Here is a 20,937-nt window from a genome sequence, read left to right on the forward strand (position 1 = left end):
ATCATAACGGAGTTGACTAACACCCGTTAGATTGACTCCGATTTTTGCCCGTTGTATCAAGTATAGGTATGAGATTCAAATTTTATTGAAGTTTAGGTTGTAAAATACCCTACGAAATTGTCCAGGTATGAAAATCCACGGTGTGTTATAAATAATTACTTTATTTTATGGTGTATATAAATAAATAATGGAGAAAGAATTTATACCCGCAGAAGGATCGGGATATTGATAATAAAGATATGAGAGGAGGAGAGAGATTTCTTATAACTTCTTATTGTTGAAGTATCAATCGTGATTTTACAATGAACGTTTAACGTTCTATTTATAGAGAAAAATATAAGTTACTATGCACGCATAGTGACGGTGGGCTCCACATGAAAAATTATAAACATCTCACGGCTGCGCAGCCTCAGCCTGATTTCTTTTACTTTTGTAACACTCCCCCTTGGAGACCAGTGTCACTATTGTCTTGTGTAACGTCTTCTGTTGCCTCGTTAAAAACCTTTCTGAGTAAACCCAGTGGGAAAAACCTTAGTAGGTAAAAAGAGTACAACGACGTAATCTCCCCCTCGAGTGATTAACTTTACAGATCGCGTTGATGGCGCATTCCAATAGCATAGACATGCTTCTTGAACACCGAGGTAGGTAGTGATTTTGTGAAGAGATGTGCAGTATTGTCACATGATCGGACATATTTGACTTCAATGTCTTATTTTTCTCAAGTTCTTGGGTGTATGAAAAGAATTTCGGAGGGATATGTTTGGTTCTATCACTTTTGATATATCCTTCCTTCGTTTGGGCAACGCATGCAGCATTATCTTCATATAGGATGGTTGCCTCTTTGTTTACGTTGATCCCACTGCTTGATTGAATGTGTTGGCTTATTGATCTCAACCATACACATTCTCTACTTGCTTCATGTAGTGCAATGATTTCAGCATGATTTGAAGAAGTAGCCACAAGCGTTTGCTTCTGGGAACGCCAGGATATAGCAGTGCCTCCGATTGTAAAGACATATCCAGTCTGTGATCTGATAAGTATCCTGGATCTGATAAGTATCCTGCATCTGCAAAACCAACCATTTGCCCTTTTGAATTTTTAGGATAAAATAATCCTAAATTCATCGTCCCTTGAAGATATCGGAAGATATGTTTAATCCCATTCCAATGCCTTCTCGTAGGAGATGAACTGAATCTTTCCAAAAGATTAACGGCAAATAATATATCAGGTCTTGTACAATTCGCAAGATACATAAGGGCTCCAATTGCACTTAGATATGGTACTTCAGGACCAAGTATCTCTTCATTTTCCTCATGCGGTCGAAATGGATCACTCTCAACGTTAAGTGATCTAACGACCATTGGAGTACTGAGAGGAGTTGCCTTATCCATATTAAAACGTTTTAACACTCTTTTGGTGTATGTGGATTGATGAACAAATATACCCTTTTGAGTATGTTCAATTTGTAGGCCAAGACAAAATTTTGTTTGTCCGAGATCTTTCATCTCAAATTCCCCTTTTAAATAATTTGTTGCTTTTTGTATTTCTGCTTGAGTCCCAATTATATTTAGATCATCAACATATACCGCGATTATCACAAATCCGGATTTTGTTTTCTTGATGAAAACACATGGGCATATAGGATCGTTCACATATCCTTCTTTCGTTAAATGTTCACTGAGACGATTATACCACATTCGCCCAGATTGCTTTAACCCATATAATGATCTTTGCAACTTTATTGCACATAACTCTTTGGGTTTAGATTTCAATAATTCTGGCATATTAAACCCGTCGGGAACTCTCATATAGATATTTGTATCTAATGATCCATACAAATATGCTGTAACAACATCCATGAGACGCATTTCTAAATTTTCATCAGCCGCTAGACTCATCAAGAATCTAAACGTTATTGCATCCATAACGGGGGAATATGTTTCCTCATAATCAATCCCGGGTCTTTGAGAAAATCCTTGAGCTACGAGACGAGCCTTGTATCTCATAATTTCATTTTCCTCATTTCGTTTTCTAAGGAAAACCCATTTGTATCCAACCGGTCTCACATCTTCAGGTGTGAGTACAATAGGTCCGAATAAATTTCGCTTATTGAGCGAATCAAGTTCGACTTGTATTGCATCTTTCCATTTTATCCAGTCATGTCTCTTTTGACATTCATATACCGACTTTGGTTCTGGATTCTCGTTTTCCTCATCAATTTCCTTTGACAAAAGGTATGAGAAAACGTCATTAACATCATCCATTTTATTTCGATCCCAGATCTTTCCATTATGGATATAGTTGATAGAAATCTCATGATTTCCTTCATGCTCATGATGCTCATCATTGTCATTAGACTCATGATTCGTTTCTTCCAAAATGCTTTCTGCTATTTTGGGAATATCATGCTTTTCAACTTCCTTTCGTTTTCTAGGATTTTTATCCTTAGCACCAACTGGTCTACCACGTTTCAAGCGTGTTTTAGACTCACGTGTATCATCTGCTCTTCCACTTTCTTGTGGTATTTCAATTCGAGCAGGAACATTTGCAGCTGGTATATATGATTTAGTTACTGTTTTGGTATCTGCAAAAGCATCGGGAAGTTGATTTGCTATACTTTGCAAATGCACAATTCGTCGAACTTCTATTTCTGACTTTTTGTAGGAGGATCAAGGTGTAACAGGGATGGTACACACCATTTAATTTCTTTTCCTACTTGCTTATTTTCTCCCCCTAGAACCGGGAATACTTTCTCATCAAAGTGACAATCGGCAAATCGTGCCGTAAAGACATCACTAGTCTGCGGTTCTAGGTATCTTATAATTAATGGAGAATCACAGCCAATATATATTCCCAACCTTCTTTGTGGTCCCATCTTTGTACGTTGTGGTGGTGTTATAGGCACATACACTGCACAACCAAAAATTCTTAGATGAGATATATTTGGTTCTCGACCAAATGCTAACTATAGTGGAGAGTATTTATGGTATGCACTTGGTCTTATCCGAATGAGTGCTTCTGCATGCAAAATGGCATGTCCCCATACAGAGGTTGGAAGTTTTGATCTCATGATCAATGGTCTTGCAATCAATTGCAGACGTTTAATTAATGATTCCGCCAAGCCATTTTGTGTATGAACATGAGGTACAGAATGTTCAACTTCAATTCCCGTTACCATACAATAATCATTGAATGCTTGGGATGTGAATTCACCAGCGTTGTCTAGTCTAACTCTCTTAATGGAATAATCAGAGAACTGAGCTCTTAATTTGATTATCTGAGTTATAAATCTCGCAAATGCCAAATTTCGAGATGACAATAGACAAACATGTGACCATCTGCTAGATGCGTCAATCATTACCATAAAATAGTGGAATGGTCCACATGGTGGATGTATCGGTCCACAAATATCGCCTTGAATTCGTTCAAGGAACTTTGGTGATTCTTTATCAATTTTGGTTGGCGATGGCCTTATGATCAACTTTCCAAGAGAACACGCTGCACATGTCATTTTATTTCCATGATTCAACTCATAATTTTTCAATGAGTGACCATGTGAGCTCTCTATGATTTTTCGCATCATTGTGGTGCCTAGGTGACCAAGACGATCATGCCATAATACGAAATCTTCTGGATTTCTTTTGATCACAAGATGTGATTCTATGGCATCTATATAGGTATGATGCAAACCAGAAGGAAGTTCTGGAAATCTTTCCACGACATGTCTTTTTCCAGATTTATTAGAAGTTATATACATATACTTCTTTCCATCCTCAGTTGCAGACTGAGTTTCATATCCTTGAAGGTATATGTCTTTGAAACTCAACAAATTCCTCTTAGAATTCGGAGAATATAAGGCATTATTTATGGAAAACTTTGTTCCATTAGGCAATATAAAATTCGCTTTGCCACTTCCTTCAATCAAGTCCGTAGGACCCGATATTGTATTGACAATAACTTTTGTCGGTTTTAATTCAGAGAAAAATCTCTTATGTCTCAGAATAGTGTGTGTTGTTCCACTATTTGGTATACAAATTTCTTTGATATTTTTCCTTGCTTTTGATTTGTTTGAATCCTCATCCATTTCTGTGATTAAGATAAACATCAATAAAAAGAAAGTAAATTTCATTCATAAAAGGGAAACACACAATAATTATACATTAAATTGTTGTTAAAACAACATTATTCAAAATAACGAGAAACATAATATTATACATATATGGCATAAGTGGAGACTATTTCAGCAGTCTCACTATATAGCATTTCACTTTTCAGTAAAAGCGGTTTCATCCAAATCATCAAAGAAGTCAGAAGCGTCAAGGTGTGTCGTACCCTCGAAGTGTTCTGTGAAATTCACTTCTTTCCCTTTTCCTTTTAGAGATTCTTTGTATAATTTACAAAGATGTTCAGGGGTTCGACAGACATGAGCCCAATGCCCTTTTGATCCACATCTATAACAGATGTTATCACGTTTTTGGCTGGTACTTCCTTGGGATTCTTTCCCTTTCAGATTTTGCTCAGGTCGGACCCAAGTATTTGGTTTGTTGTTTTGGTGGTTATTCGGTTTTCCACGACCCCAATTAAATCTGCGACCACGACCACGACCACGGCCACGACCTTGACCATGACCTCGATAGATTTGATTGCCTCGCTCTGTATTTTCCATATCAGATGCATTTGTTGCATTTACTTCAGGAAATGCTTTGGCTCCAGTGGGTCTAGCATTATGATTTTTAATAAGAAGCTCATTATTATTTTCCGCAAGCATGAGCGTCACAATTAGCTCAGAAAATCTTTCGTATCCGCAATTTCTGTATTGCTCTTGCAACACATAGTGGTTTTTGTGGAAAGTGAGGAAAGTTTTATTGAGCATTTCTGCTTCGCTAACCGGCTTCCCACAATATTCTAATTGTGCCACTATTCTCAGCATTGCGGAGTTATAATGCTCCACCTTTTCAAAATCTTGGAATCGTAAAGAATTCCATTCATCCATGGCATGTGGAAGCGTTATTGCTTTTTGGTTATCAAACCGATTTTTTAGTGCTTTCCACAGCTCCGCAGGATCTCTTGTCTGCGCATAATCATGCGTCAGATTATCATCTAGATGTTTTCTGAGAAAAACAATTGATTTCGCCTTTTCCGGAGAAGACGAAGTATTTTTTTCTTTTATTGTCTCAGATATTTTTTCCATTTCTAGATGAAGCTCTATATTGGTTGTCCATGCTATATAATTTGCTCCACTTATTTGTAGAGCCGGAAACTTGAGTTTCTCGATGTTTGCCATTTGTTTTTCTAAAATAAAAACATGGAATATTATTAGAAATCTTTATTTAATTTATTTTAAAACATATTTAAAATGAACCGTTTATATTAATAATGGAAGCGATTACAAAAATAAAAAGTGTACAAACAAGTAAACTAATAGTCAAACGAAATTCTTGCGGAGTAAAATCTACAACGCAAAGATTATAGATACACATAATAATGATTCCAAAAACAAATATTAAAAATAATCGAAACATTCTTCAAAACTTCAAAACTTCAAAATTCTTCTTCTTTTTTTCGGAGAGAGTTTTTAGAGAAATGAAAAAAAAAAATTTTGATGAAATGAATGAGAAAATAAATGTATTTATAGATTGAAAAATACTATTCCTAGCCGTTGGAAAAAGTTGAAATTTTTGAAAAATTTTGAAATTTTTCTTTGAGACCGTTGGCGGAAAAAGATTTAAACAAAAATTAATCTGAAAAATTAGAGATCAATCAAACAAAAATTATCGATTCAGATAAAAATATTTATACAGATGAATAAACCTTCTTGTATAATAATCATAATATAAACAAATAATTCACGGTGATATTATGGTCACGGAGTCATTCACATAGAAACAGTAAATAAATATGTGGCGGCTCAGCTGACCGGTAGCAGAAATAAATATTTAAAGCAGTGCATAAAATTAAGGCGGCTCAGCCGACCGGTAGCAGAAATAAATATTTAAAGCAGTAAATAAAATTTCAGGTGGCTCAGCCAACCATTGATAGAAAATTATTAATTAGGATGCATGAAGTAACATATATATACATGTATAGTTTCTTTTATTTATTTATATAATTTTCTTTTCTCTTTTTTTTTCTCTTTTCTTTTTTTTTCTCATATTTTTTTTTAACGAGGCGACATACCTCCCGGTATAATACCGTATTTTTTTCCAGCGATCATAGAGTGATCGTGCTGATAACGTGTTATAAATAATTAATTTATTTTATGGTGTATATAAATAAATAATGGAGAAAGAATTTATACCCGCAGAAGGATCGGGATATTGATAATAAAGAGATGAGAGGAGGAGAGAGATTTCTTATAACTTCTTATTGTTAAAGTATCAATCGTGATTTTACAATGAACGTTCTATTTATAGAGAAAAAGATAAGTTACTATGCACGCATAATGACGGTGGGCTCCACATGAAAAATTATAAACATCTCACGGCTGCGCAGCCTCAGCCTGATTTCTTTGACTTTTGTAACACGGTACAGATAATACGGGTATAAAAATCCCCTTTTCCCGGAATTGAACCCACAACATCTTAGCCATCTACGAAGCACCCAACCATTTGATCCAACGACTTTTTTTTGTTTTTTTTTTTTCATCAACCATTTGATCCAACGACTTCTACAACCATTTTTATATATAAACAAACACATTCGTTTCATAAAGTTAGACATGTCATGAGTCATGAGTGAGAGTCCATTTAGGTTTGGGCCTCTAAAAGTATCGGAACACTAATTCCTCCTCTAAGTCCTCTGTATCCACCACCACATGCTTTCTGAGAGAGAAAGAGAGATTGAGAGAGAGACATGACGGGCTGTGTGAATTCTATTTCTCCGCCGCCGGTGACTTTATACCGGCCTCGTGCCTCTCCGTCACCAGCTTCACGGTCGTCTTTCTCATTTTCCGGAGATTCCGTACACTCTTTTTACCGTCTCCGACGTGTTTCGAGATCTCCGTCGATTATCGCCCCCAAATTCCAGGTGAATGATTGTTTTGAGCTGCAATTTTTTAATATACCATTTGCGATCTGTTAATTTATATTTTTTTTTGTGTGTGGAAGGAATATAGATCGTGGCGGCTGAAAAATCGGAGCCTCTCAAAATTATGATTTCAGGAGCTCCTGCTTCTGGTAAAGGTACACAATGCGAGCTGATTACTCACAAAGTAAGCTTCTTCATCTTTTTTTTTGGATACTAATCTCATCAATCCAATTCATTTTACTATCAATTTGAAAATACTTTGAAAGATTTTGTCAATGAACCTTAACTTGGCCACTTATAGAGCATTACCTGAGCTGATTCAGGGGTTTCTCTAGGAGTGATTTTAAGCATTAAACTAGTTATTGGCTCTATTATGTGATGATGACTGCGATTTAATAGTCTTTATAAAGAGGTTAACATGCTAAACTAAAGCTTAGGTTCTTGAATAAGTAAGGAAAATCTTGCTTTCGATAATAATGTGTCAGGTGTTTAGTCGTACTTTTGGGTTTAGTAATGTGTCTGGTGTTTAGTTGAGACTAGAAGTTTAGGTTGTTGAATAAGTAGGAAAATCGTGTTCGTGATGAAAAAAGCGGTGTTTCTGGAACTTGCTACTCGTTTTTACTTCTAATTTTTAGGCTCTGTTTCAATGGAAGACTTCATGCTTTCTTCATGACGGTTAATTATTACATAAATTACTACCTCTTTGCTGTAATGTGTCCGATGTTTAGTTAAGACTTAAAAGCAAAGGTTGTTGTTGAATGAATAGGTAACGAAAGTTGTACTCAAAGCAGTGCTTCTGTGGAACTTGCTACTCCCTTCTACTTTTGTTTCCATGGAAGACTTCATGCTTTTTAAGTTCTCTTTTTACTTCATGAAACAGATGCAGATTGAAATTTTCCTCTTTTGTCGGTATGCAGTATGGTTTGGTGCATATCTCTGCTGGAGATTTGCTGAGGGCTGAAATCGCTTCTGGAAGTGAAAATGGAAGAAGGGCAAAAGAACATATGGAGAAAGGACAATTGGTCCCTGATGAAATAGTTGTAATGATGGTAAAAGATCGTTTATCGCAGACAGATTCAGAGCAAAATGGGTGGCTTTTGGATGGATATCCAAGGAGCGCATCACAGGCAACAGCTCTCAGGGGATTTGGATTCCAGCCTGATCTATTCATTGTCCTGGAAGTAAGCACTGTTCTTATTTTTAATGTTCCTTATCTCTAATCTGAAGGCTTTCTCTATAACTTGCTAGATTTTACCTATATTTGTGAGTTCAATGCAATGGATAAAATCTTACTTCTTTGGACCATAGATTCTGCAACATTTTGCTAAAAGTTAAATTCTGGTAAATCAGTCTTAGAGTTACAATCCAGACAACTGATAATAAACTAGGTCCATTAGCTATATTTATCTTTTGTGTAAGATGTTTTAACTAGATTTAGCACACTGCTTTGACTCTTTATCCTATGAATGGAGATGTGCTCATTTGATTTAAGCCTACTCTGCTTTTGAATAGGTTCCTGAAGATATACTTATTGAAAGAGTTGTTGGGCGTCGATTGGATCCTGTCACAGGAAAGATCTACCACTTGAAGTATTCTCCTCCAGAGACAGAAGAGATTGCTGCTAGACTCACCCAACGTTTTGATGATACCGAAGAGAAGGTAAATCAATATTTCTTATACAATATTTTTCTGTCTGTTGAAAGTTGCCCATTATTTCTCACATATGAAATTCACTCTTAGTCCATTCTGTCTCTGAATTTTTTTCTCTTACCCTGTAGGCAAAACTGCGGCTGAAAACTCATAACCAAAATGTGAGAGATGTGCTTTCTATGTACGACGATATTACTATTAAGGCATGGGATTTCAGTCACACTCTTTCTATTTTGGTTTTGCTATCTCTTCTTTAATGATTTTCATGAAGTAAGATGGCACCTCATTTACTATTATTATCCAGGTTGAGGGAAACCGTTCAAAACAAGAAGTGTTTGCCCAAATCGATTCTTCTCTGTCCGAATTGCTTCAACAGAGGAACACCGCTCCAAGTTCACTTTTAAGTTGAATCATTCTTGGTACAAACCTGAGGAAGTGCTTGCCCAGATCGACACTACTGTGTCCAAATTGCTTCAACAGAGGAACACTGCTTCAAGTTCACTTTTAAGTTGAATCATTCTTGGCAAGGACCTAACCAGCGGTAAATATCCTTTCTTGCATTTATCACACTCGATTGATATCACTTGTATCGCAATAACGGGTCATTTTATTGCCATTAAGACAATGTATGTCTACCTCAAACCTCAGAAATATGCAGACCTTCTTATATAATCTGTAGATTTACTAAAAATAACCCATTGTGTTCTCTTGTCGCAATCATAAAGAATAGAACTGAGTTACCAAGTGATTTAGGACCTTTAAAATTTCTTTAGTTTTTTCGTATCAGTCAAATTTTGACCATTGGCGTCTAAATTCAATTTGACCATTGTAAACCAATTATTCACCAACTCTTTTTCCTAGCAACTAATATTAGACGACTTTTAGACTTTTCCCATGGAGTTTAATATAAGTTGGTAAGCTTTAACATTTCTTGTCTTCAAATCATTGACTTGGAATCTTATGTAATGCGTACAAAAAGAAGCAGCGAAACTCATTGGCTTTTGCTTTGAACTTTTCACATCAAGCAACAAAAAGAAATCGGATTGTGCCCAGGTTTTCGTTGAAGAAAATATTAAAATTTTGTACCAATGAATTAAATTCCTAATCCCTAAAAAATAAATACAATTACGGTTGACCAAAAAGATTAAGCTAAACGTGGCTAATAAGTGTTTGATCGAGATACGGTCTCCGTCTTTGGAGCCGTCAAACAAGCGGCCAAAGCACTCTCAAGTTTACTCACTACCTCCGCCATTGATGGCCTTTTCCGGCTACACGGCATCAAACACTCTGCTGCCAAGTATCCGACATGAGCCACCGCCTCGATTTCGTATGGCGTTGGTGGTGGAATCCTCTGGTCAAGTACTCTATGAACATCATCCAGCAAAATGTATGGTACAACATATTCCACTACGTTTCTCGGGTTTTCGTCTTCGTTCTTGTGTATCGCTTTGTGACCGGACAGTAACTCCAGCAATACGACGCCGAAGCTGTAAACATCACTCTTAGTTGTGAGCTGTTGAAACTTGTAGTACTCCGGGTCGATGTAGCCCAACGTACCGGCGGCGTGTAAGGAGAGGTGCGACACGTCATCTTCTTCTGTTGGACCCATCTGAGAGAGGCCAAAATCCGAAACTTTGGCTGTCCATGTGGCGTCCAAAAGTATGTTTGACGACTTTATATCACGATGAATCACCGGAGGCACGACAAACTCATGGAGGTATTGGATCCCACGAGCGGCATCAAGCGCGATCATTAAGCGTGTTTGCCACGTAAGAGGGTCAAATTGAGGGTTATGAAGGTGATCGGCGAGAGATCCATTTTTCATGTACTCGTACACCAAAACCCTCTCTTCTTCATCCTCGTAGAAACCAAGAAGTCGAACAAGATTTTTGTGGTTGAGTCGCGACATAGACTCTAGCTCGTTCACGAACGCTGAATCCTTGTCTGCTCGTCGGTTTCTCATTGTGGTCCCGGACAATGTAGGGTTTGTTAGCTCAGCTCGTTTGATGGCCACGTGACGTCCGTCCGATAAAACACCTTGGTAAACAGAGCCGAAGCTGCCTATCCCGAGCTGAAACCTGACAGAGAAACCATCTGTGGCTAGAGCCAGCTCGTCAATTGAGAACTCCATGAGCTGCCCAGTGTTCCCTAGACTTACTAGACTGCTCAGCCTCTTCTCGAGCTTGGGCATGTCTATTGTCCTAGTATCATCAAGACGTCCAGAGTCATGGACACGGCATCGAGAGTGGCTTTTAAAGATCAAGAAACTGATGACAAGGAGCAAAGAAAACGTTCCACCACATCCAACCACCAGAAACGCAATGTTTCTTCTGCTCCAAGTTTTGTTCATAGAGTTTTGTGCCTTTGTATCTGGAAATTCTCCATCCTCTTTTTTCAAATCACAAATCATCAATTCATTGCCGCATAATGACTGTGAACCTGACAATGGACGGTAAGGGCATTCTCTTCTACAGGTCTGGCTACTTCCTTTTGGCATGATAATTGGTGTTCTCTTGGGAGATTGGCTGATGTTTTAGGTCCCCGGGGATGTATCGATATGGGTATTGCCACGAACTGCTCAGTTGCTGCAGCCCTCTCAAATCACCGCCGACGCAGACACCGATATGAAATGTTAAACCGAGTTGAGGATGAGTTGGATTCCCTCCGATCACATTCTCTAGCGGGCAAGGATATTTCACTATGGAAAAGGAACAATGGCTCTTTCAAGGGAACGTTCAGTTCAAAGGACACTTGGTATACGATACGAGACACTAATCCGGTGTGTGAATGGTATAAGGGTGTATGGTTCCCCCACTCAACGCCTAAGTACTCATTCATCACTTGGATCGCCATTCGTAATCGTTTAGCTACGGGAGATAGACTGTTACAGTGGAATGCTGCAGCAAATGGTGCTTGTAATTTGTGTGATGGGAACATAGAAACAAGAGAACACCTCTTTTTCTCCTGTCCGTATTCGTCTCACGTCTGGTCAGCCCTCACACGAGACATGCTTGGGCAACACTACACAACACGATGGGAAACTCTGCTTCCTTTACTCACGGCTCCATCTACCTCAAAGCTACATTTGTTTGTTTTGAGATATGTGTTTCAGATATCTATCCACAGTCTATGGCGAGAACGGAATGGGAGACGACACGGCGAGTCACCAACCCCAGCATCCATCCTAGCAAAACTGATCGACAAGAACGTTCGTAACCGGTTGAGCACCTTAATTACGACGGGCTCACCCACTTATGAAGGCGGACTGCGATATTGGTTCCAAACCCATAGTCGCTAGTTTTCCCTTCCTTATAATCCCTCTAAAAAACTCAGATTTTTTCAGCTTGATGTTGCATTTATTGTAAAACCGTCTTTTTTTGGTGAATAAATTTTACATTCATACAAAAAAAAAAAGAAAACGTTCCACCACATCCAACCACCAGAAACGCAATGTTTCTTCTGCTCCAAGTTTTGTTCATAGAGTTTTGTGCCTTTGTATCTGGAAATTCTCCATCCTCTTTTTTCAAATCACAAATCATCAATTCATTGCCGCATAATGACTGTGAACCTGACAATGGACGGTAAGGGCATTCTCTTCTACACGGTCCTGGCATTACCACTTGAGAAATTAGGCCTTGGAACGGAGCGAAAACACCCGATTTAAAATTCTCATTTCCCCAGCAATATAGAGTGTAGTTTTTTGTGGCAACACCGCAAAAGATTTGCCCTTTAGCATATATTGATGTGAAATGAATGTCCTTAAGACTTTGAGGCAAACTGAAATTTTTGTTGTTTCCCCAACACACCACAGTTCCATTAGACCATCTAATACCGCAGCTACGGTTTTCCCCAACTGCCAATGCTAAAAACTTTTCATGTGGCAACGACTCCGTTTGTCCCCAGCACTCGACATCATTGTCAACCGTGATCGCGCACGCTTGTCTTGATCCAGCCGCGATGGCGATGTAGCGGTCTCCACTCGGTACCTTGGATATACCTTCTCCTTCACAGCTGATCCTTCCAGGTGGCTGAGATAGCCCACAGAAAAAGTTATCTCCCAAGGCAATGGAACTGTAGTTATCCGACCGTGGTAGATAGAACGGTTGCCAGCAACGGAGGCTCCTTGAGACTCTCTCAACTCCACAAATGCGGGAATTTCCGGCTTCTAACTCTTCTAGCTCAGGACCGTGGTAGATTCTTTTGTGCAACAAACTGGTTCCGTTAACAGAAAATCTCCAACAAAGAAGTGTGGAAATGTTGGAATCCAGCACCGTTCTCAACCCGCACACGAACCCATTCCCGGAGACAACCCCGGAAAACCTACGATTTCGGAGGTTATCGGTTAAAGAGAATCGAATAGAATTTAAAGGGAAACTGGAACATTGGAGATAAGAGTGGTTGGTGAGAGCACATACAAGAGTCTGATTAGAGATGTGGGAGATGGAGACAGTGGAGAGGGAAAAGCAAACAAAAGAGAAGGAAGATAGAAGAAGAAGAAGGAAAGACACAAAGTGAAAGGAGCAACGAGAGATTGAAATGCTAAATGCCATTGAAGAAGAGTTCTCATGGCGTGTGAATGTTTTATGTTTGAGGAGTTGTGTTTTTAAGACGGCAAATCAACGCGGTTAGAGAGACACGAGACAGAGACACCTCCCAAGAGACCAAAACTCAGTCTTGTTAACTCAGTCTTGTTATTTTATAGTGCTTTTTCTCTGTTCTAATTATTTTGATGGTCAACTCTTTGAACTTTTCAACACTTACTTTCAGTGACAATGGCATCGCATCTAAACATACTTAACTTTTTGGTGAAAACAAAATAATGAATTAGTTCATTTCTCTCTCGGTTCCACGTTTCATTTTATTTGGAAAAAAACATACTTCATTTGCACAAATCCTTCATGAGAGGATGACACTCTTCATCATCATGAAAGCAAATGTGGCCCATTAAGTATAATTGAAGCCCATTTTTCTTTTACACAATTTCCAATTAAATTTTGGTCTGATCACAATGTTTGCGTTTAGCTGCGAAACAAGATGCTGTTACAGTCATAGAAGTCTAATGCGTACACGACTCCGATTTCAAAATCAGAACGGAATATAAACACTCTCGACGACGAACCTCAAAATACCCAAAATCTCCTCCGGCTCCGAGCTATGGCTACGTGTTCCCTCTGGGCGCCACCGTCTTTCTCTCCCCGCCGGCGATTCTTTAGCTTTTCTCACAATCGCCCGTCTCTATCTTCAATGTTAAGTTTCCGCAAAGAGCGTGTCTCACGAAGAGTCCTTTGTAGCTACGAAGAAAATGACAGAGATCGGACTCAATCTACCGGAATTCAACTCTACGGCGAGATTGAGAGGTAAAGCCACTGTTGTTTTTACCGATTTGCGTAACTACCTTCATCTTTAAGCTCACTGTTGTGGAATCAAATACGAATTTTCAGGTTATTGACAGAGACTGTTAAACAATCTCAGAGTAGTTCCGGTGGATCCGCTGATTGGTCAGAAGTCGAGGTGTGTCTTTGTGTTATCTCAATTCCTTTGTGTGCTTTTGGATATGAAGAATTCAGGAGCTTATCTTCAAATATTGATTTGAGTTTTTGAAATTAGAATTTGAAGTTGATGTTTACTCGAAGTTTACATGTGAACAGAGTGTATTGTCTGGTTACTATGATGAAATGGATGATTCTTAGAATAAATTTTGTTTCAGATTTGTGTTCTTAACAATTCAGTGAACCTTGTTTTAGGGAGCATGGGTGCTGAAACCAAGAAACTCGAAACCGAAGATGGTTGTTCATTTCATTGGCGGTATATTTGTTGGTGCAGCACCACAGCTTACCTATCGATTGTTTCTTGAGAGATTAGCAGAGAAGTAAGTCTCATGGTGTAGTATGTTTCCTTCTCTTAGGCATTATCTGATAGATTATATTAACTATGCATCTGGATATTCTTCTGAAGACAATTTTCTTCAGATAAGTGAGCAAACCAAAAATTATACTAATGAATCTGGCTTATCTATATCTAGTTTGTTTCATGAATTTATGATAATGTTGTGATGTTTTTTGCATAATAGTTATCAAAATTTCTCGTGCAGGGATATTTTGGTTATCGCGACACCCTATGCTAGTGGTTTTGACCACTTCAATATTGCAGATGAAGTACAATTTAAGTTTGATAGATGCTGCCGATCTCTACAAGAAATAGTGAGTATCTTTTAGTGATCCTAGAGAAACAAAAAACAAAAAATTTGTTCTATGCACAAGTTAAGAAAAATTGGTGTCAATTTGAATGCTCTTTCTCTCAACAGGTGCAGGATCTTCCATCTTTTGGGATCGGTCATTCACTGGGATCCGTCATTCACCTTCTGATTGGTAAGTAGGTTTAAATGGTTGTCAATGTATTAAACTGATTCAGCTCATTAGATTTTTATTGAGTTGGTTTTCACTAGTCATTCAGGATCAAGGTATGCCGTTCAGCGAAATGGGAATGTATTTATGGCATTCAATAACAAGGTAAATGGGTTTGCCAGAGGCAATCATAGTTGCCATTAAAGATAGAATTGTTTGGGGAAAACTGAAAAGAACAAAGGTATATACTTAGGACTTAGGAGATTGAGGTTAAACATTCATAAAGCAATTCTTATGGAAAAACACCGGGTCGGAATCCCAATTTCTTCATATCACCACCACTTTACATTGAAATAGAAAATATTCCCAACATTATTTCACCCCATTGACTGTCCTCATTCAATTAGATAAGACAATATACTCTTAAAAAGTATTTCCCTGTAAACCCTTGTGATCTAAAATAATACTTTTTTTTGTGGAAAGATATTGTAAATCCTGTTATGGAATCTCAAAACCTGTAAAAGGTGATATCTTATTGGAACCCCTAATTTTTCAGGAAGCGAGCTTAGCTATTCCTTTGTTCTCCCCAGTTCTTGTGCCGATGGCCCAAAGACTTGGACCACTATTATCACAGATGGCAACCTCCCCAACAATCCGCCTTGGGGTAAGGTTCTGATTCCTTTTCTCTGCTGTTTTTAAGATGTGCAGCTCTTCGGATTTCACTAGTTTCCCAAGTGATAGTCTAACTTCTTGCTTTTGGTGATTGTGTTTGACCAATTTGTTTGCTAACTCAAGAAATGCCGTCATGAGTGCACTTACTCCTTATCAATTTTTTTCTTTCCATTTTATTTAAAATAGCAGTAAATGCTACTTTTGATTTTTGACACATCAAGTCGTAAACTGGTACATCTTACATCCTTTGTTGATGGTGTTCTCAAAAAAACTGACAACAAAAACTATTTGCAGGCAGAGATGACCCGAAAGCAATTAGAAACGCTTAGCCCTCCCATCATGAAGCAAATTCTTCCCTTAGTGGAACAGCTCCCTCCCTTGTACATGGACTTAGTAAAGGGAAGAGAAGATTTTATTCCAAAACCAGAAGAAACAAGACGCCTTGTAGGTGAAACGCATAATGTTTTTGGGTTTATGTCTCATCACGGAGCCTTATCTCGTCTTGATAAACCATCTATCACACTAATCGATATTCTTGCTAAAATGTACAGGTAAGATCCTACTATGGAATCTCTAGGAATCTGTTGATAAAATTTGAGGATGATTCAATAGATGAAACATCAATCCTGGCTCAGGTGCTTGGTGTGGAATCGTCCATTAGCTCAAAGCTAGACATGTCTATCCGTACACTGCCAGGAGATCACGGTCTCCCTCTGCAACAGGTACTGAGTTCTGTTTAAGGCAAACTATTTTGCAACAGTGATTTGAGCCATCACCATGGAGATAGTCCAAGAACACGAACTGTGTTAGAATTAAAAGTGTTCAATCCGAAGAAAACTAAACCCCGCTGATCCAATTTGAGAGCTAAAATAAGTCTTATTCGGTTAATGTGGTTTATTTTCAGAATTCTGAAACACCAAAACGACAGTCTGAAAACCCAAACTGAAACCTATGGTTGATTAAAAAGTGAAGTCAAACCAAAACTGAACCCAAAACAATACAAACCTTTCTATTGTAGATTCAGTTTTCATTTGTTATTCTTTTCCTAAAATTAACCCGTTAACACATAAACGAAAGCAGATTGAACATGCATTCACAGTTACAATCGATATGGAGACTCTTTTTTTGCTTTCTCTAAGGTGCTAATATTAAAAGTGTCTTATATTACTGTCTGGACAGGCTCTTCCGGATGTTCCACCAGGAATGGTAGAAGCTGTGAATCGAGGAAGTGAGTTTTTAGCAAATATTGCTGTCGGGACTCCGTGGGAATCTATGGCTAAAGAGGTTGGAGGTTCGCTGGGAATGGACTCGAAGATCCTTCGTGCTGATATGTCCAAAGACCTTGCCCTGCTTGTCGATGCAATCACTTCTTGGATGGCTTCAAATATGGGTCCAAAACTTCTGAGACCATAATGTTTCTCATGTACACAACATAAAAAAATTCTAATAACACAGGCGATTGCATACTATTTTAAGTAATGTAACTGTATATATATATATATAACATGAAGAGTTTGGTTATACATAAAAAGTCCTGTCGATAGCATGTTTTGGTACCCTAGATCACACAAGGATGTCAAAAAGAAGGAAGAAATAACAAACAGATAACGGAATTGAGGGTCTTGAAAAACAGTAAGCACACTTGATATGATCGGTGAACTATTCGTGGTATAGATACAAGCCGAGACCAAATCGTGCACATGCTCTGCAGAATGCTATTTCCTCAGCTGCAGTAACTGGATCCTCAATGTGATCATCAGTCGTCGTTACTGTCCCAGTGGATTCACGATGTGCCTGCATTACATAAAAATTCAAAACTTAGTCCTGTGATCAATGTCACATGTTGGTTCACTAATATCAATTTACAATTTCAACAACCCATTCAACTCGCTCTCCACAAAACAACCTTCTATCATATCATTCAAAGTCATAAAAATGGGATTTTGCTGGTTTAGGCATTGCCATAGATGACCGAAGTCATTAGGCTCGGCGGCTCGAGGACTTCCAAGATCACATTATCTTTGGTTTCAGTCCACCAAAGCAGATACTTTCATCCAAATATCCGTCAATCTATAGTCTCTTATAAATACAGATATATTTGCGTATCTTCTCAAGCCAGTTCTTTATCAGGATAAGGTTCAAAATCTTCTTCTAACTAGCGCAGTCACAAACACTTATAACTTGATTGAATTTGTAGCTAAAATATCGGTAAGATGAGATGTGACAAGAAAGAAAACTGATCAGTGCATCACAAACACTTAGTTCTTCTTAATTTTAACATATTCAAAGGAGAGTGGGCGCTAGATATGTTCCTTAATCGTTGATATACTCTTGGAAGCTACCATTAGACAATCAACCTCTACAAAGGTTTGATTTTGAACAAAACAAGACAAACAAACATCAAGACATGAACTAGAATCTTTTCCTTAATCATTAATAAACTCTTGAAGACTACCATCAGGGTTTTCCTCTAAAAAGAGTCACTAAGAGAGAAACAATGCAAAGGTTTGATTTTGCACAAAATTAGTCAAAATCAGACATGAGTTGCTTTGATTACCTACTTAATCACACACAACTATCCTCAAAAAAAATAAGCAAGAAATTGAGGAATGTTGAAGAGCTTACCTCACCATCAGAGCCACGAATGGTGAGACGATAAACAACAGTAACATTACCATTCTCAGAGAAAATAACATCTCTAACTTCACCACACCAACCAGGAGCATAGAAGCTAAGCATCCGATTTGCATGGTACCTATAAATAAAACCCAGACACAAGTCAGATCAATGAACCAAACAAGCAACTTCTTAAACTAAAGGATCCAAAAAAAAGAGTTTAGTACCAAGGGATAAAACCAGAAGCAGCAGAAGTAGAGGGAGGATCATGACTCTTAACAATGTTATCCGGAATCTTTTTGTTAAGGTCACGAAGTATCTCAATCAAAGGCCTAGTAATCGACGAAGACGACGAGAATTTGTCAATAGGAACTACATAATTCGAATTAGGAACTGCTTTTTTCTTCCCCACGTCTCCACCTCCGACTCCGACTCCACCGCCGCTGCATCTAACTCCGCGATTCGCCGTTAACCGGCGAACCGCCACGGTTCTGAAAGGGAAGAGTTTGATGCGTGCAGCGGCGGTGGACGGTGCGGAGATTGTGAAGGCCGTTGAGGTCTGCTGCATTTGCAAAGCCATTGATTTCGTGTCGGAGCAAAACTGTGAGTTAAGAGGAAAACATGAGAAGTGGTAAATATAGAAAATAGAATGAATTGGGAATTTGATGATTCTATTGATTGAGATACAAGAGGTATATATACAAGAGAAGGATTCTAGAGAGTTCTAATTACAACATAAATACAATATATATACTTGTCATATTTAGAACAATGATTGATCCTTGACATATTCTTGATGACCTGTGATTGATACTTGATATGCCCCCTCAAGATGGAGGAGTCTTCGAAACTCCAATCTTGGAAGTTAGATACTGAAAGGTGGCGCGCGAGAGAGGTTTGGTGAGTGCATCTGCGAGCTGGTCCTTGGTGGAAATGTGAGCCACACGAAGATCACCAGATTGTATTTGACCCCGAATAAAATGATATGCTAAAGCAATGTGTTTCATTCTCGAATGGAAGACGGGATTTGCGCAGAGATAGGTTGCACCAACATTATCACAATAAATAACTGGTGTCTGTCGTAGTTGTATGCCGAGTTCTGTGAGTAGGTTCCGTACCCAAGACAATTCAGCTGACGTGTTTGCGACGGCACGATACTCTGCCTCCGTAGAAGAACGAGCAACTCCTTTTTGCTTCTTTGAAGACCACGATATAGGATGGTTTCCAAGGTAAACGACATAAGCATTGGTGGAGACAAAATCATCAGTGTCTCCGGCCCAATCGGAGTCAGAGAACGCATGGAGAGTGTGTGTGTTGTTGTTGCGGCTTAGAAAAATTCCATGAGTAGGAGTGCCAGCGAGATACCTTAGAACACGTTTCACTGCTTGCCAATGATCCACTGTTGGAGAGTGCATGAATTGAGAGAGACGGTTGACGGCATAGGAGATGTCTGGCCTTGTAAAGGCAAGATATTGGAGGCTGCCCACAACACATCGATACTCGGTTGGATCGCTGAGTTTTGTGCCCGAGAATAAGCTCAATTTCGGTGATGTTGCCATAGGCGTAGCGACTGGACTTGCTGCCAACATATTGTGTCGTGCAAGAAGGTCCAAAATATAGCGACGCTGTGTGAGATGGAGGCCATTAGGAACACGTTTAGCTTCAATACCAAGAAAATAAGAGAGCTTTTCGTGATCTTTGACGGAGAATCGATTTGCAAGAGCATTGAGTGTTGACTGAAGGAGAGCCGCATCATTTCCTGTTACTAAAATGTCATCCACATAGATTAACATGTATAGAAAAGATGATCCCTTCTTCAAAATAAACAGAGACGTGTCTGAAACAGAGTTTGCAAACCCAACGGAGAGAAGGTATGATTTCAACTCGAGATACCATGCTCGGGGAGCTTGTTTGAGACCGTAAAGAGCTTTCTTGAGATGACATACATGTCCTGGCCTATCCTTGTCGACGTAACCCGGTGGCTGTGACATGTATACGTCTTCCGTGAGGGTGCCTTGTAAAAAGGCGTTGTTGACATCAAGCTGTCGAATTGGCCAGTCCCGATCAACTGCGATACCCAAAACAATTCGAATGGTTGTGGATTTGATCACTGGACTGAACGTCTCGGCGTAGTCTAGACCATGTTGTTGAGAGTATCCTTTCGCTACTAGCCTTGATTTGAATCTGCTAATTGAACCATCAGAGTTAAATTTAGTTCTGAAGATCCACTTACAACCAATGATGTTGACATGTGGTGGCGGTGGAGGAACGAGATCCCATGTATGATTGATTATTTGGGCATTGAATTCGTCAGACATCGAGTTGCGCCATCGATCGTCCTTAAGAGCTTGTGTAACTGTCCGTGGCTCGAGATCTGAGTTGGCTAGTGTTACAGCGAGAGAATACTTCTTGTTTGGTTTGATGATTCCAGACTTTGATCTTGTGGCCATGGAGTGTTGGTTTTCATTCACGGGAACAGCTTGCGAAGCACTTGAGGAAGACGATGTTGTGGTGTCGTTGTTTTCTAGCTGGGCCAAGTTGTGTATTGGGCCTGTCTCTGAATTGTCTTCTGAAGGGCTTTGACTATGGGCTGAATTAGTTGGTGAATTGTGGTCTTGGGCCTGACTGG

The 20,937-nt window shown here is 38.9% G+C and overlaps 4 protein-coding genes across 4 annotated transcripts; 2 read left to right on the forward strand and 2 right to left on the reverse strand.

Moving 5' to 3' along the window:
* Window positions 1-6,732: 6,732 nt before the first annotated feature.
* LOC9299903 (adenylate kinase 2, chloroplastic) lies at window positions 6,733-9,424 on the forward strand. Its single transcript, XM_021034311.1, has 6 exons — window positions 6,733-7,026; window positions 7,115-7,210; window positions 7,944-8,207; window positions 8,539-8,685; window positions 8,805-8,879; window positions 8,981-9,424. The coding sequence occupies exons 1-6, from the start codon at window positions 6,853-6,855 to the stop codon at window positions 9,083-9,085; spliced, it is 861 nt and encodes a 286-aa protein (XP_020889970.1). The 5' UTR covers window positions 6,733-6,852; the 3' UTR covers window positions 9,086-9,424.
* An 88-nt stretch (window positions 9,425-9,512) lies between these two features.
* On the reverse strand, window positions 9,513-13,493 carry LOC9299904 (serine/threonine-protein kinase-like protein CCR4). The gene is made up of 2 exons (XM_002865524.2): window positions 12,245-13,493; window positions 9,513-11,115 (listed from the first exon to the last, which is right to left on the reverse strand). The coding sequence occupies exons 1-2, from the start codon at window positions 13,224-13,226 to the stop codon at window positions 9,836-9,838; spliced, it is 2,262 nt and encodes a 753-aa protein (XP_002865570.1). The 5' UTR covers window positions 13,227-13,493; the 3' UTR covers window positions 9,513-9,835.
* Window positions 13,494-13,698: 205 nt separating this feature from the next.
* Window positions 13,699-17,238, forward strand: LOC9301645. Its single transcript, XM_021034305.1, has 10 exons — window positions 13,699-14,033; window positions 14,118-14,187; window positions 14,421-14,545; window positions 14,768-14,876; window positions 14,981-15,044; window positions 15,130-15,185; window positions 15,577-15,684; window positions 15,987-16,136; window positions 16,244-16,414; window positions 16,872-17,238. The coding sequence occupies exons 1-10, from the start codon at window positions 13,831-13,833 to the stop codon at window positions 17,103-17,105; spliced, it is 1,290 nt and encodes a 429-aa protein (XP_020889964.1). The 5' UTR covers window positions 13,699-13,830; the 3' UTR covers window positions 17,106-17,238.
* LOC9299905 (DNA repair RAD52-like protein 2, chloroplastic) lies at window positions 17,169-18,974 on the reverse strand. The gene is made up of 3 exons (XM_002865525.2): window positions 18,536-18,974; window positions 18,318-18,447; window positions 17,169-17,486 (listed from the first exon to the last, which is right to left on the reverse strand). The coding sequence occupies exons 1-3, from the start codon at window positions 18,886-18,888 to the stop codon at window positions 17,352-17,354; spliced, it is 618 nt and encodes a 205-aa protein (XP_002865571.1). The 5' UTR covers window positions 18,889-18,974; the 3' UTR covers window positions 17,169-17,351.
* Between the last annotated feature and the right edge of the window lie 1,963 nt (window positions 18,975-20,937).

Source organism: Arabidopsis lyrata (genome assembly GCF_000004255.2).
Source record: "Arabidopsis lyrata subsp. lyrata unplaced genomic scaffold ARALYscaffold_8, whole genome shotgun sequence".
Lineage (NCBI taxonomy): Eukaryota > Viridiplantae > Streptophyta > Magnoliopsida > Brassicales > Brassicaceae > Arabidopsis > Arabidopsis lyrata.

Excerpts from the sequence above, each read along its gene's own strand:
- LOC9299903 (XM_021034311.1), top strand. The coding sequence starts at position 6,853 with ATGACGGGCTGTGTGAATTCTATTTCTCCGCCGCCGGTGACTTTATAC. Across the intron at positions 7,027-7,114 it reads TTATCGCCCCCAAATTCCAG|ATCGTGGCGGCTGAAAAATC; the intron begins GTGAATGATTGT and ends GAAGGAATATAG. Across the intron at positions 8,686-8,804 it reads TTGATGATACCGAAGAGAAG|GCAAAACTGCGGCTGAAAAC; the intron begins GTAAATCAATAT and ends CTTACCCTGTAG.
- LOC9299904 (XM_002865524.2), bottom strand. The coding sequence starts at position 13,226 with ATGGCATTTAGCATTTCAATCTCTCGTTGCTCCTTTCACTTTGTGTCT. Across the intron at positions 11,116-12,244 it reads CCCTTACCGTCCATTGTCAG|GTTCACAGTCATTATGCGGC; the intron begins GTTCACAGTCAT and ends GTCCATTGTCAG.
- LOC9301645 (XM_021034305.1), top strand. The coding sequence starts at position 13,831 with ATGGCTACGTGTTCCCTCTGGGCGCCACCGTCTTTCTCTCCCCGCCGG. Across the intron at positions 14,877-14,980 it reads GCCGATCTCTACAAGAAATA|GTGCAGGATCTTCCATCTTT; the intron begins GTGAGTATCTTT and ends TTCTCTCAACAG. Across the intron at positions 15,685-15,986 it reads CCCCAACAATCCGCCTTGGG|GCAGAGATGACCCGAAAGCA; the intron begins GTAAGGTTCTGA and ends AACTATTTGCAG.
- LOC9299905 (XM_002865525.2), bottom strand. The coding sequence starts at position 18,888 with ATGGCTTTGCAAATGCAGCAGACCTCAACGGCCTTCACAATCTCCGCA. Across the intron at positions 18,448-18,535 it reads GCTTCTGGTTTTATCCCTTG|GTACCATGCAAATCGGATGC; the intron begins GTACTAAACTCT and ends TTTTATTTATAG. Across the intron at positions 17,487-18,317 it reads TTCGTGGCTCTGATGGTGAG|GCACATCGTGAATCCACTGG; the intron begins GTAAGCTCTTCA and ends TATGTAATGCAG.